This window comes from Rhamphochromis sp. 'chilingali' (genome assembly GCF_963969265.1).
Source record: "Rhamphochromis sp. 'chilingali' genome assembly, chromosome: 20".
In the NCBI taxonomy this organism is placed as follows: Eukaryota; Metazoa; Chordata; class Actinopteri; order Cichliformes; family Cichlidae; genus Rhamphochromis; species Rhamphochromis sp. 'chilingali'.
In genome coordinates this window covers 2,353,234-2,367,933 of record NC_137947.1, presented here as the reverse complement: position 1 = coordinate 2,367,933, position 14,700 = coordinate 2,353,234, and the positions used below count along the sequence as shown (strand labels likewise).

Here is a 14,700-nt window from a genome sequence, read left to right as displayed (position 1 = left end):
TATGAAAAAGCCAGAGATCCAGAAAGATGGCCAAATGAAACCAAATGTCTATGATCACAAGAAAACTACATCAGTAGAGTTGTCAAGTAGTCACAATATGAAAAGTCCTCACCTTAGCCTCCTTTTTACAGAGCAGCATGACTTGTCCCAAGTGTCCTGCAGCAGCTGAGAAGCAGAGGGGGCTCATGCCGTTTTCTGAAACAACATCCACGCTGGCGCCGAACTCGAGCAGCAGTGAGACAATTTCCTGGTGACCGAGGTGACACTGGACGCAAATGGATGGGATGGTAGCTAGCGGGCAAGCAGAGGTCTGAACTAGGGCTCACATTTCAATCTGTGTCCCAGGGGTTGGAGAAATCAATGCACCTTAATCCTCCAATCCTCTGCCTGTCTGAGGCTAGAGAAACATTGCCTCCGCAAGATAACATTTTTCCTCTCCCTCATCATGAGAAGGCAGCGCAAACAGACAAACACACACAAGCACATGTATGCACAGGCTCAATAAAACATACCGAACACAATCCACAAGATTGGGGGGAGGGGGTGCAAACAACACCTCAGAGATTGTCCAGATATTAGTCTAGCAGGCAAGGGCCAATATATCGAACCCTTCCTCCGAGGTGAGATGCTATTTGTCTGTTCAAAGCACAAAACAATAGCGTGACAATTTCATCTCTATGCACAACTCTGATGCACAACTAAACACGATCACAGACTTTAGAGGGAAAACCAGCACACCGCAGACCACGGCCTCTCTGTGTGAGGATCTAAACATATTCTACGCTAGATTCGACACAGCGAACACCATGAGACCGGACAGTGTGCGCACCGCGGATGACGTCAGTGCGCACACTGTGTCTGAGGAGGATGTGCGGAAGTGCTTCAGGAAGGTGAACGCACGCAAAGCTACTGGTCCGGACGGGATTCCCGGCCGCGTCCTCAGGTCATGCGCGGCTCAGCTGGCTGGAGTGTTCACGCACATCTTCAACCTTTCCCTCTCTCTGTCTGTAGTCCCAGCCTGCTTCAAAATGGCCACCATCGTCCCTGTACCCAAATCCTCCACCATCTCCTCATTGAACGACTGGCGACCTGTAGCCCTGACCCCCATCGTAAGCAAATGCTTCGAGAAGCTGGTCAAGGACTTCATCTGCTCTGCACTACCCGACTCACTGGACCCTCTACAGTTCGCATACCGCCACAACAGGTCCACTGATGATGCCATAGCCCTGACACTACACACTGCCCTGTCACACCTGGAGAAGAGAGACACGTATGTGAGGATGCTGTTTGTAGATTACAGCTCAGCATTCAATACCATCGTTCCCTCGAAGCTGGACAGGAAACTGCAGGATCTAGGACTGAGCAGCTCCCTCTGCAGCTGGATCCTTAGCTTCCTGTCTGACAGACGCCAGGTGGTCAGACTGGGCAGCATCACCTCATCCCCCATCACACTGAACACTGGTGCTCCACAGGGGTGTGTACTGAGCCCTCTCCTGTACTCACTCTACACCTACGACTGCACAGCCACTAACAGCTCCAACATCATTGTGAAGTTTGCGGACGACACTACAGTGGTGGGTCTTATCACCAACGGTGATGAGACGGCTTACAGGGAGGAGGTCAGCGCCCTGACCCACTGGTGTCAAGACAACCATCTCACCCTCAACGTCGCAAAGACAAAGGAGTTGATAGTGGACTTCCGGAGGTGCAGAGAAGTACACACCCCCATCACCATCAACAGCACTGCTGTGGAGAGAGTGAGCAGCTTCCGGTTCCTTGGCGTACACCTGGCTGAGGATCTTACGTGGTCAGTACACACAAACAAAACAGTGAAGAAGGCGCAGCAGCGCCTCTTCTTTCTCAGGAGACTGAAAAGATTCGGCATGAGCCCCCGCATCCTCAGGACCTTCTATCGCTGTGCCATTGAGAGCATCCTCACTGGATGCATCACCACCTGGTATGGCAACAGCACCGCCTACAACTGCAAAGCTCTCCAGCGAGTAGTGCGGTGCTCTGAACGGATAATTGGAGGTGAGCTTCCCTCCCTCCAAGACATCTACAGGAAGCGGTGCCTGAGGAAAGCGGGGAGGATCATCAAGGACTCCAGTCACCCCAGCCATAAACTGTTCAGACTGCTTCCATCAGGAAGGAGGTTCTGCAGCATCTGGTCCCGTACCAGCAGACTGAGAGACAGCTTTTTCCATCAGGCCATCAGACTGCTGAACACGTCATAGACACCTCAGCTTCACTACTGGAACTTCAACATTATGCACTCCACACTGTATATAAATGCCACTTGTTTTGCACATATTCAACTCTGTATATTTTATATATTTTATTATTATTATTATTATTATTATTTTATTTTATTTTTTTACTATTTAATTTGTAAAAATGTGTATACACACACACACACACACACACACACACACACACACACACACACACACACACGTAGGAAAATATTTAGTATACACATCCAGAAATGCATACACTATTATATATTGTACATATATTTATTAGTTTCAGGTTGGCCATTCTTGTATTTTGCTCGTTTGTGTTGTTGTGTTTGCACATCTCTGTTGCTTGTGGGGCTCGCACACAAGAATTTCACTCGCATGTGCTGTTCCAGTGTGCCTGCACATGTGATGTGACAATAAAAAGTGATTTGATTTGATTTGATTTGATTTGATTCTGTCTGCAAATAAGAAACATTTCATGCCTTCATATTTTCTTGTCTTAACAATGCTATCTTGATTATTCTTCCATGATTCATTTTTGCTATGCCCCGAGTTAGTCGGGCAGTAAAGCAGATAAGCTTTATTTATTCACTGAGGGGTTTTTTGCAAGAGACACCTGAGTACAAGCGACAAGTACAAATGTACACGCATAATATTACAAGTATGAAGTGATAATGCTTTAAAGTCGATCATTTAGTGCTTCCAATTTCAAGCTAAATTGCAGCTTATACAAACACTAAGCTGCAGAGTTTCTGAACTTGTAGCCGAAAGCTTAGATAGCAAAGCCATACACACACAGACGCAGGTTTACCGATGGCTTTTGCATATTAATGATGGCCAAATGGTTCAGATAACTTACAAAGCCGAATGTAACCACTGTCTGCACTGAATGGCAATGCTGCTGACTGCTGTGTCCAGAGCTTTAATGTTAGGGGAAACGGTATGAGAATACAGCATGGAGCGTACAGTTTGTGCTTTTGATCTTTTGTAGGAACTTGCTCTAAAAACTTTTGAAGGAAGTAGGAACCATCATCATTAGCTCATATTTCAGTTTCAAGAACCTTTGAGTAATGCAAGTGTATGGTCATTATAGTCTATTGCATGGAGCAGGACTGACAACCATCATGTCCAAACAACATTTTATATACATTTTCTTTATTTACTGTATTTATTTCTCTATTTATTTTATTTTGAATGCTGTGCATGGTCCAGTTATCGTAGAATATCTTCAGTTTATCATTAATTCTGTTATTAAGCATTGTGCTGTCGTTATGTGTCATGGCATGTGGTTGTACGCAGCCCTGTTTGTTCATTGTTTTCATTTTGAATTCTGCTTTTGTAATATTTCTCATCACGTCCCACCGGACATAGAGAATTCAATTTTGGAATTTCTTTGTGATTTTGCAACCATTTCCTGCATCTTACCCAAATATGTGGACTCGTAGCCCCCCCCCCCCAAAAAAAATAAACAATAAAAAGAGAGGACATACAGGGTTTTTCTGCAAAAGACTGCCAACTCTCTTAAAAACTATTTAACTGACTTCTGTTACATTTTTGGAAAATTAGACATTTTCAGTCAGTGACTAACAGCCTTTCCATTGCACTTAAAGGGAACTTACTGAACATCATAGGAGCCTGATTTACAAAAACATTGTCAAACCGACTCCGAGGTTTTCACATGCGAAGTCGTCATATAGCTCCCATTAAAACAACAGTGCCATTCGATTCATTACTGCAGACAACTGCTAAGTGGTTACAGCGGGAATGTGAACAAAACAGAAATATAACAAGAAAAATATGATTACAAGAAAGTAAAAGACACATATGGCATGGTTAACAATGTGCTATCCTTTGCCACAGACCAGCATGTGCACAGGATTCACTAACAGAGGTTATAAAAAAAACAGCTACTGTTACATATGCCTTAAACCACACGTTTCCTTTCCAGCACAGTTGTTACTATGAAATCTACCACACGGACAACAAAAACACATCTCCGATAACCGACTGCAACCTTGTTGTTGTTGCTGTTCTTGCTTTGCCAGCCTCCAGGTGGCTAAAAACGTCACCCTAGCAAATTCACACAAACAGTAACTCCCTCTCATTAAACACTGTTTCACTTTGTCAGAAGACATTACAACACATATGTTGCAGTCTTCTGCTTATGGATGGATGGATGGATGGATGTTGCAGTGTAGTCGAAATGTATTACTTTAAGTGCAGTCACCTGGAACATCTTTCCACGTCAAAAAACCAATTCTAATGCATTAATAGAAGAGCATAAGAGGTGAATACAAAATATCAGCGCTACAATATATTGATTCACCACACTGACAGGGCCTTGCCTGAATTCTTAATAGCTAGGCTGAATTCACTATATAGTACAGCCCACACTGATGGACAACACTCGACCCTGGCTTCTGACTGAGCAATAATAACTCAAATTCCAGATGTCAATCAAAAACCACATTATTATCCAAGGCTCAGTGCTTTCTTTTTTCCCCCAGCAAGGAAAATAAGTTTTCATGTAGTTCATCAGTAGTGTCAAAGCCTCAGTTGTCAGCAGCGTGAATTTAATCCAAGTCCATAGCATTTCTGGAACTGGTCAACCTAGTGTCAGCTCAAAGTGACTGACTCATCTCTCTCCTGCCCTGCAGGTCATGTGTCTCAATTCTTTCCTGAATGTTGCTGGATATGCCTGACTCTGTAAAGAGTAGAATAACAAGCGGGAGCAGCTCAGGAAACACTTGTCAAAATGTAAAAATGTGCAGGGTCTGGTGACAGTGAGTGAGTGCCTAGAGAGGTGACGGCATGTCCAGCTAGACATTTGTTAAAATGAGAGAATTTTGATTCATTTCTTTTCTAGGGTTGCCACAGTGTTAGATTTTCCGATTTAGGATATGAAATGTTCTGGTCAACAAATCAATAAATGTGTTTTACAGTGTTTTATGGATTGGGAAACAGGGCCAGTGTGAACTGTAAGTGCAGGAGGACTGTTGGCTACAACCGGCATACTTTTTTTTTCTGCACTATAAGCCGCACTTAAAATCCTTTAATTTTCTCAAAAATCGACAGCGTTGATGCTTTATCAGGTGTAACTATTAAGTTCAACATCCAAGCATCCATGAAAACAAAATTTATTAAATTTAACGGAGTTAGAAGTTAGCTCACTAGTTCCACCTAAACATGATATACATGACTAAGAGATTTCTGAAAAAATTTAAATGTACAGCTCTGCCGTCCCTTTCGACATAAATGAAGACAGAAAACTAAACAGCAGTGACATTTATAGGGTTACTGAAGCTTGGCTAGCTGGTATAAAATGATATGCTAGCGACACAGCTATGTTAGCATAACATAAACACAGTGAAGCTAGAGGATGAAGGCTAACTTTTTTTCACTCATAAAAGTTAATGTGAGGGTTCCCGAGGGTTAGGGACAAATGCAATCGCATGGCGGGATGCTGTAAACGGACCAAACTTCAATCAGGAGAACAACTGAGGTAATCCATCCACAATACAAAGGTTAGTCATTAATATGCTGCAACAACATGGGAATAGAGCAGCTGCAAGAGAATTCAGCATTTATGAATCAATGTGGATTGGAGGAAGCAAGAAAAATGAGTTGACTTATCTGACTGTTTTGTTTCGCTTAATGCGCCTTATAATCCGGTGCGCCTTATGGTCCGAAAAATACAGTATATTAAGTAAGTGAAAACGAGCACTAATAACATTAAAATATATTAAAAGGTAAGACTGTAAAAGCACTTAGTTAAAGATGCTTAGTTAAACCAGCCTGTGCAAATTTCATTCAATTTGTATAAAAAAATATAACAACAGAAGTCTTGAGTGTTCAAACTTTTTGATAAGCTTCAGCTCAGAGCGCTTGGAAAGCAGATAGTAGAGGATAAGAGCAGACACGAAACTGGTAATTAAGTTAAGAATCAAGCCCTTAACAGCTTGCCTGTATCCAGTACTTCACTCAACAGTGTAACAGCCAAACTGCACCTGTGTGAGTTCATTGTGGGAAGCGAGTCTGAGTGTGTGAGAGAAGCAGCTGCAGCAACAGAAGAGTGAATGCCATTAGCAGTAGTTACTTTAATCAGCCGTAAAGTTTGCGGATAAGCAGAGTAGTTACCGAGAGGGAAGAAAGAGTGATAAACTTTTTAAAACTAAAACTCATCACCAGTATAATGTGACATCTGTAATTCTGACTCGAGGTGATTATAACAGTGAATATTTTGTCATCTGAGTGAACTCAGAGCCATGCTTTATAAGTTCTTTCTTACCACCAAGTTGATTCGAACAGTGACAACCAGTTTTAGCCAGGAGGGGAACTTGGCAATGATTTTTGTGATGAAGGATGCAATGGTGTCTCCATAGTCTGGTTTGTGGAACTCCGCTTCATTCAGCCCGTCTATTAAGATTATGTAATCTTCCTCTGGAATCCTTCGCTCTGCAAAGACATTTACAAATAAACTAAATATTAAAATACTATGAAATGAGATTAGTGGTCTCATACACGATGAAAATGAAATAGTGCAATATACAACTACAGTGTTTTACCTTTCCGAAGGTTGGCCAACGGTTCCAGGACTCCTCTCCGGAAAGCAGCCATGGGGTATTGGACACAGGAGCGCAGACTGAGCATGCTCTGGAGGTGGGGCTCTTTCAGCAACAGCTCCCGGTACGCACTCAGTTGATGAGCTCTGCACAGAAGGGCTGCGATGCTGTGCACAAATTCTGGGACCAAGCAAGTGTACGTGTTATCTGCCTGGCAATAATGATAAGCCACCACCTGGAAGACAAAAGGAACGAGAACAAACGCGAGTGAAGCCATTGCTTTTTGAGAATCAGGAAGAATTAAAAATATGATTCACTGACTGATGGGTACATTTGATAACTTTAAAGCGTTTACAAACACCAACATCTCTGGTGACTGAAAAACTACCATGACAAAGTAAGTAAGTGAGGCTTTTGATACCAACAAGCCTCCATAAAACTACATATTATCTCTACAATGTCAAAGACATGATTTTATCCTTTCATTATTTCACACAGAAGGGATGATGAAGAGATTGGGCAACGGATGAAAAGCTATAAAAAGAAGTGAGTAGATCCCAGGTGGATATCTAAAGGTAGAATCTTCTGTACCTGAGCAGGTTTCCGCAGCATTCAAAGGAGGTCTGATTTAAAAGGAAAATGTAGGGACAGAGGTGGAGAAGAAGGAAGATGACTGTACTAATTACAGTCCAACCTGGAGGAGCTGACACACTTCCAGGCCCACAGGAGGAGGAGCAGGTGATCGGTTCCTCTGACGGCTCAACCTCAGCTGTTGCTGTTTAGTTCTCCACAGAAAACCGATGACCAGCTTCTAGAAAAATGACTAAAGCCTCAAGATATGAGACTTTTTTTTTTAACATTTAGCATCAATAAATGTTTTGGACCCAAACTTCTCCCCACAGCACAGATCTAAATGCATATTTATGGTTCTTTCTTTTTCAAATAATAACATATAACTCACATGCCAATAAAGGCACAATTAAAGCTAGCGCAAATTAGAAAAGAGGGAGGTAAGATTTTAAAAATTATAGCTGAACTCCCTGGATGTATATAACCCATCTTTAGTAAGGAAAACATGTGACATCCAGTCAGAAGATGGACCAACTGAAACAATAACACAACCACTGATTCACATCTTCTCCAGAAACTGTCAAAAATCACGACCACCAGAATTTTTCTCTGATGTTATGCTTTACCCTAAAAGCAGCAAACGTCTGAGAGAAGTCCGAACACTCCTTTCTGTCATTTTTGCGTCACGCGTTTTTTGAGCTTCATCACAAATGTGACATAACAAAGAGGGAAACTGATATATTGAATGCCTATTATTGTACAAAGTCAAGTAACCTGCTGTGTGCATGAACACAACTCTTAATAAGCCCCCTACTGCAGTGATGATTTAATTTAGCATACAAGTCACGCAGACTACCGCCTCATCAATGAGCAATATGAATCTCGACACACGATGATGCAAGGCTCTGCAGTCAAACCTCGGTAGCTCATCTGCTGGCAAAACAATAAATGCATTTTCAGAAATGTTACCTAAAGGCACGTCTCGATAATAAGAATAAAGCAGAAAGGGTAGTAGCCTCAGTGCTCCTGTTATGAGACCACTTTTAAATCAATGATTAAAAAAGCACTGGCAGAATCTGACAGAAGCTGCTCAGCGTTGCATCACACATCACAGGAACAGAGCCCCTGTGAAGGCGCCTATTGGAAACACTTTTCACCATAATTGGCTCAAGAGATACTGCTTGAGTTTCACAGACATTTACATGAAGCTCACTGCATTACCCTAGCTGTCTGGTGCATGAACTGTCCCCTTTGACAGGGTCACTAATTAGGAGGCCTCCCTGACAGGATAAGAGTATTAAATTCTAAAGGTGTTAGAAGGACAACAGGTTGTAATCAGTACCATTAAACGCAGCAGAATCAGTAGGAGACGTCACATCCACTGAGAAAGTCCTTCACAAAGCTGCCACCTATTAAATTACCTTACAACCTACCATCACAGCACTATTCAAACTCAACTGACTACAACAGTGGATCACAAATCTTCTCTGAATCCCGGTGGCCCCCAATCATCTTTATTAGACCTGCTACAAGGCAATAGCAGTGCCAAAGTCATCAAATGGTGCTTTTAGCAAGCAGTATTTCCAAAATGTAGTGAACGTGCACCTGCTATGTGACTGAACCCTCAGCAACACAAGAAGAGGTGGTGCGAGTAAAGATGCGGGAGTGAAAAATCGACAGAGAAATTTCAGTGGAAACAGAGCGAACAATTCCAAAACTAAAATAAAAAAGTCATAGGCAAAAACCGCACACTGCTTAGTCGGCGTGCATCGAGAGAGGAACATTTTAAAGTGAAACATCGAGGACTTGTCTGTCCACTTCACAAGTCTGAAAGAGAAAGATGTGCAGAAATATGCTCAGTGTCTGGTATGCATGTTTGGGGGGGGGGGGGGTTTCGGTCACAGACAAGTGGTTGTTACTGACGGTGTGGGGGAGTAACAGAACACATGTAAAGCTGTTACCGTGCAGTACTTTATATCTTGTGAAAAATGTTGACAAGCTTATACAAGAAAACACTTAATCTTCTGCTCAACAGCGCTGACACGTAAACTTCCCAGAGAGGCAGTATTTAGACTTTATTTTGCGATCCTTGTAACGCCAGAAAAATCAACAGATGGAATATTCATCTGTCAAAAAAGTAAGCACTGTCCTCAGTAGTCAGTGTTGCTCCGCTTCATGGAATTTTGAGGATCCTTATCATGTTCAAACATCCCAGTTCAACACTTGAACAGGCGGCCTTACAATATATTTAAGCACCTATTTGAAGTTGACACAGGAACGGATACCAACCAGTAATTAAGCAGTAGTAGTGCCATACATGTCAGTATAACTGATAGCCGCCTAGATAAATGGTGTTGCTATTTGAAACGTGTGTTGATGTTTGTAAATTCCTAAATGACGTCTAATATTGATGAAGCTGGCTCTGTTTGACGTTGGTGTGTGTTTACATTCTGTGCTCTCAGGTCATGGCTGACAGGGCTCGCTGTGGGTTGTTGCTCCCTGAGGAGGTTCTAATCACTGACTAGTAAACTGCAACCTACCCTTATTGTTATGTATAATTTTATGCATCATTCAACAGAATATATCACAATTATCTGTGGTCACTATTAAAGAGGAGTTTTCAGAAGTCAGACTGAAGCTGTTGTAGAAGTACTTGGTAAAACCTGAGATGCTTTTTGGTCGATTTTCCTTCTTTTTCCTTTTTTTTTTTTTTTTTTTTTTTAAAAAGAAAGGAAGAAACAACAAATCCATCCATCAAAAACAAAAAATAATCTACTCACTGTTGAAAATTGTTAAAATTACTTTTTTTGATCCAGTGCACACACCAAACATTTTTTCCCTGAGTAAACACCATCATAACTAGTGCAATCTTTTTTCAGCTTCTTTGATTCCTGCTTCTTTGTTACTGTGAGCTCTCTTAGATGTTGAAAGGCGCACCTTTGCAGCCAGGCGTTTGACAGCCTCCTCCCTGTGCCGCTGCATCTCGGGAGTTCCTGGGCAACTGCTGGTCCTCAGTGTGTTGGCAGCACTGGATGGTGGAGTGGGCTGTGGAGGCTGGCTGAGAGGAAGTTCTGTGCTTTGTCCTGGGCCAGCTGGAAGACATGCACATGGTCACCAATATATAAAGTTATTACATTAATATAAACTAACATCTCTCTATATATGTATATGCTAGCATTAATAACATTAGTTGTGTGTGAGGGCATTCTTTTGTAAGGTAAATGTAATATTAGTCAACTTGATTTTATATTGCCAACGACTATATAATTACTTCCCTCCCACACTTTGCAAGCTAATGTTGAAATGAAATTATAATAACATTAGCTAAACACGAGCAGTTAATGTAGTGCTCACATCCAAAGGCAAATACTAAAACTAATTACTTTTCGGGGAGGCGCTGGGACTGTTGGAGGCGATCTGACGCATGCGTCCTCCATGGCAGCTCAGCGCCACAAGTCGGGAGATGATGGCCGTCTTCCCATACCCCACGCTGCCCACCACCACAGCACCGTGGTTCTCTGTGGACTCGCCGGCCTTCAGGACATCTTCCAGATGCTGAAAGAGCCAATCTCGGCCCACAAACACAGAATCTGTGGTGATGCTGGGAACCTCGAACAGCAAAGGTTTGAGCATGATGTCCACGGGTTTGTAGGGAGCAAAACGCGCTGAAGGAAATGGGAAAAGAAATGAAACAGATTAAAATTGTTTACACTACTTCTATTTTTTTCCCCCATGTCTCCGGGAAGTTAACAAATGATTACTTCTTTTAAATGCTGGAAACTTTACTGTAATAAATCGTTTTCCGTTGCAGTTAACCTACAAACATGCTTTGAGCATCTCCCGCATTCTTCTTCCCAGAAGGAGCCACATACATGAAAAACCCTGAACACTGTAGAGGATACATTTTCAATTAAGTGGAATCAGAGTGAAGACCTGAAAGAGGACTCTTATCTGGTCTACTTCAGCACTAATTAGATCTCATAACACTTGTTAACTAACATCACTAAATGACTGCTACCTTTAGTGCTAATGCACCTTTCAACATTACAACTATCACTGCTGTTAGCTGCTAGTGTTTTCACCTTGCGAGTTTGCCTGTGTTCACAAAAGCCTATTGTAATTGGAGGGGCAGTTGAGAGTGTTTATATTGGCAGGTGTAGGTCTGTTTATGTTTCTAGTGCCCTACAATGAAACCAAAAAGCGAACGAGCTGGTTCTGAGACACTTGAAATGATCACCACCTTCTACTATACCAGCAAAATAAGTACAGTGTTTGAAAAACTCTAACTTGAGCAAAAGGAGTATCGACGGGAACTAGAAAAAGAGTTATCTTTTATTAACCTCTCTTTATTGGATCCCCTTAGATTTCAAATCCATCTTCTTGAATATAAAGCCCCTAATGACCATGACTTGCTTTTTCAGTATCCTAAGCCGGAATGACAAGCAGAGGCTAAAGCTGCTTCGCTCCTGTGGAACCAGCTGGCTGTTTAGGGTTGGGAGCCAAACCCAATCTCTAATTTTAAGATTAGCCTCAAAACCTTTCATAGATTTATAGTTAAAGCTCACTCAGCTAACGTCTGAATCACCCCTTACTTATTATGCTGCGACAGGCCTTTGCTTTCAGGAGGCCTCACATGGTGCACCGACATCCTCACCTCTTCTCCATTTCATTGTTCATGCATGTCAGTTTGTGTATTCTCTCTCCCACAGTTGAAGCTTTTCTCCTTCTCATCTTTTTTCCCCCCTTTCTTTTCACTCTCCTCTCATGGCAATCAAACGAGTGCTGCTCATCCCGAGTCTAGTTCTGTCGGAGGGTTCGCCCAGTCAAAAAGGAAGTCACTAAATGTTGCTCAAATCAGAACTGTAAGGTCCTCAGCGTACTAGGTTGAGTTTCCTAAGATGGCACATGTTGGGATTTTTGCAATATATGAATACAACTGCAATGAACTGCACTGAAATGTTGACCTACTGTTGCAAAATTTAGGTAAAGGTGGTGCCATCACACCCAAATCTGAAAAACAAATACCATAAATCATATAGATAGGGCTGGATCAGCTGACCCTGAATCCTCCCTTAGGTATGCTGCAATAGGTGTAGGCTGCTGGGGGATTCCCATGATGCATTGAATATTTCTTCTTCAGTCACCTTTCTCCCTCAAGATGTGTTAATAGACCTCTCTGCACTGAATCATACTTGTTATTAATCTCTGGCTCTCTTCAACAGCATGTATGTTATCCTGTCTTCCTTCTCTCTCTCCAACCGGTTGCTACAGATGGCCGCCCCTCCCTGAGCCTGGTTCTGCCAGAGGTTTGTTCCTGATAAAAGGGAGTTTTTCCTTCCCACTATTTCCAAAGTGCTTGCTCATAGAGGGTCATATGATTGTTGGGTTTTCATCTGTATGCGTTATTGTAGGGTCTACCTTACAGTATAAAGTGCCTTGATGCGACTGTTGTTGTGATTTGGCGCTGCATAAATAATACTGAATTGAGTTGAACTGAATCTCCCATAAAATTTATAGAAAAGAATCCAATTGTTTAAGATTGTTGCGTATGTACGAATTCATGTAGAAAAAACCTGCTCAGAACCACTGACCATATGCTTATGTATCAGCTTCATGTTTGAGACTGAGTGAAAATGAAAGAGGACATTTTCAAAAGGAAGACTAAATAGTCTGAGTATATATCCAGTGATGACTTATTCAGTAATTCATGTTCCCATGAAATATTTAATCTGCAGGATCTCTCAGAGGATTCAAAACACATAACCAAGATAAAAGTTAGCTGGGAAAAAAGGCATGATTTAAAAGCCAAAAAAAGGCTTTTGAGGATAATGTTAATACCCATAAGTGCTGCATTGTTTACATTGCAGTGTTCAAGTATTTGCACAGTTTTGTTGTTGGCTCTGCACTCAGACGTGGTACTTTGGAAACTTCAGAACTACCGTTGGCTGCCTATTAACTTCAGGGTTTTTCAGAGTCATACCACATAACATTATCCTATGTACTGCGATATTTTACACGTTTATTTTACAAATATCTCCCCTGAGTGCCTACAGCAGTAGTATGAATAGCCCAGTCACCTTTAGCGTCCTGAGGGGGCCTTCCTCCTGTATTATGCCAGGGTAGGCGAATGGATGTCCGGAGGGGGGTATTGCGCTGTTCATCAAGAAAGCTCATGTCTTCAAGCTTTGTGGAACTGGTGGCTGTAGACAAGAGAGAAGACATACACACACACACACAAAGAGTGAAGCTGACAGTCTAGTACCTCCCGAGTACATTTGTCATCACAACTATAAAGAGAAAGACAGAAACACACACTAGAGTAAAACCTTGTGGCACTTATGCCATGTCTGAGGGTGGATGAGTGAGGAAAGAACAAAGCCAGTGCGCTCTGACATTTGCAGGGGCAGTGTGAGCAGCTACCAGCATATACTGTGGCAGGAAGAATAGCAGTATTCTAAAGTCAAGAGCAATATGCACCGATTCTCTTTGATTTGAGCTGACAGCTGGACACGATATAGCAATGAGAGGTCCATCCCCACAAGCACGCCTGCTAGGCTGTACGGAGAGGGCAGATTACCTTTACCTTTCATAAAACTACAACGAGTTATAGAAATGCTTCACCGCGGGTTTGGCACTCATCACTGTCAATCTACAGGACGCACAGGTGTAATCTCAGGACTTTTGTGTACTACAAACTACAATATCTGTAAGTCATTTGACGTGAAATGAAATAATAAAATTAATTAAAACCAGATCACAACTTGAGTTGTTATGGAGTTCAAATCTACTGAGATTTCATTAGGATTTAGCTTCATTTTGAAGCAGAGAGAGAACAAGTCTCAAAGCAGGCAATGATTTCTATCCCCAAACACAGGATATCTCCTGAAACTACTAGTCTACAGATTAAAACCACTTGATGAGCCAGTGATTACAACTCAGCTTTTAATTTGAAGTCTAAGACACGGTCTGTTAACATAATAAAAATGTGCATTAGTGCGGCGAGGCCTCTCCTCCAACTGCTGCTCGTTTTTCAACTATGCTATCGCCGTTGCGATCCACGCTCTCCTGGGCTTAGTGAAGAGCAGAATCAAAGCCTCTCTTCTTCTTCTTTATCAATATCAGCTGGGAAAGACTGTCACTAACGCTCACTTCACTCCCTCACTCGGTCGCTAACTTACTCTCCGGAATGTCCCGCTAATTAAAACCGGTCTGCTGGCAAAGGGAACTGAGGAAGCTGCCATCAACGCAACTTTGACTGGAACAGGAGAAGGGCCTGATGTTACTTTTACTGCAGTGCATTGTGCATACACAAACATCTACACTGGATA

General features: G+C 42.2%; 1 protein-coding gene across 1 annotated transcript in view; it reads right to left on the bottom strand.

Annotated features, from left to right (window-relative positions):
• The window catches only part of LOC308388765 (uncharacterized protein), a gene marked incomplete at its 5' end in the record, with an annotated part of 223,159 nt that overhangs the window by 74,372 nt on the left and 134,087 nt on the right, over positions 1-14,700 (bottom strand). Inside the window, 5 exons of the mRNA XM_080869659.1 lie at positions 6,529-6,695; positions 6,806-7,037; positions 10,310-10,464; positions 10,756-11,037; positions 13,450-13,572. Coding sequence (XP_080725785.1) covers positions 6,529-6,695; positions 6,806-7,037; positions 10,310-10,464; positions 10,756-11,037; positions 13,450-13,572 — 959 coding nt within the window. The remainder of the gene's footprint in view (positions 1-6,528; positions 6,696-6,805; positions 7,038-10,309; positions 10,465-10,755; positions 11,038-13,449; positions 13,573-14,700) is intronic.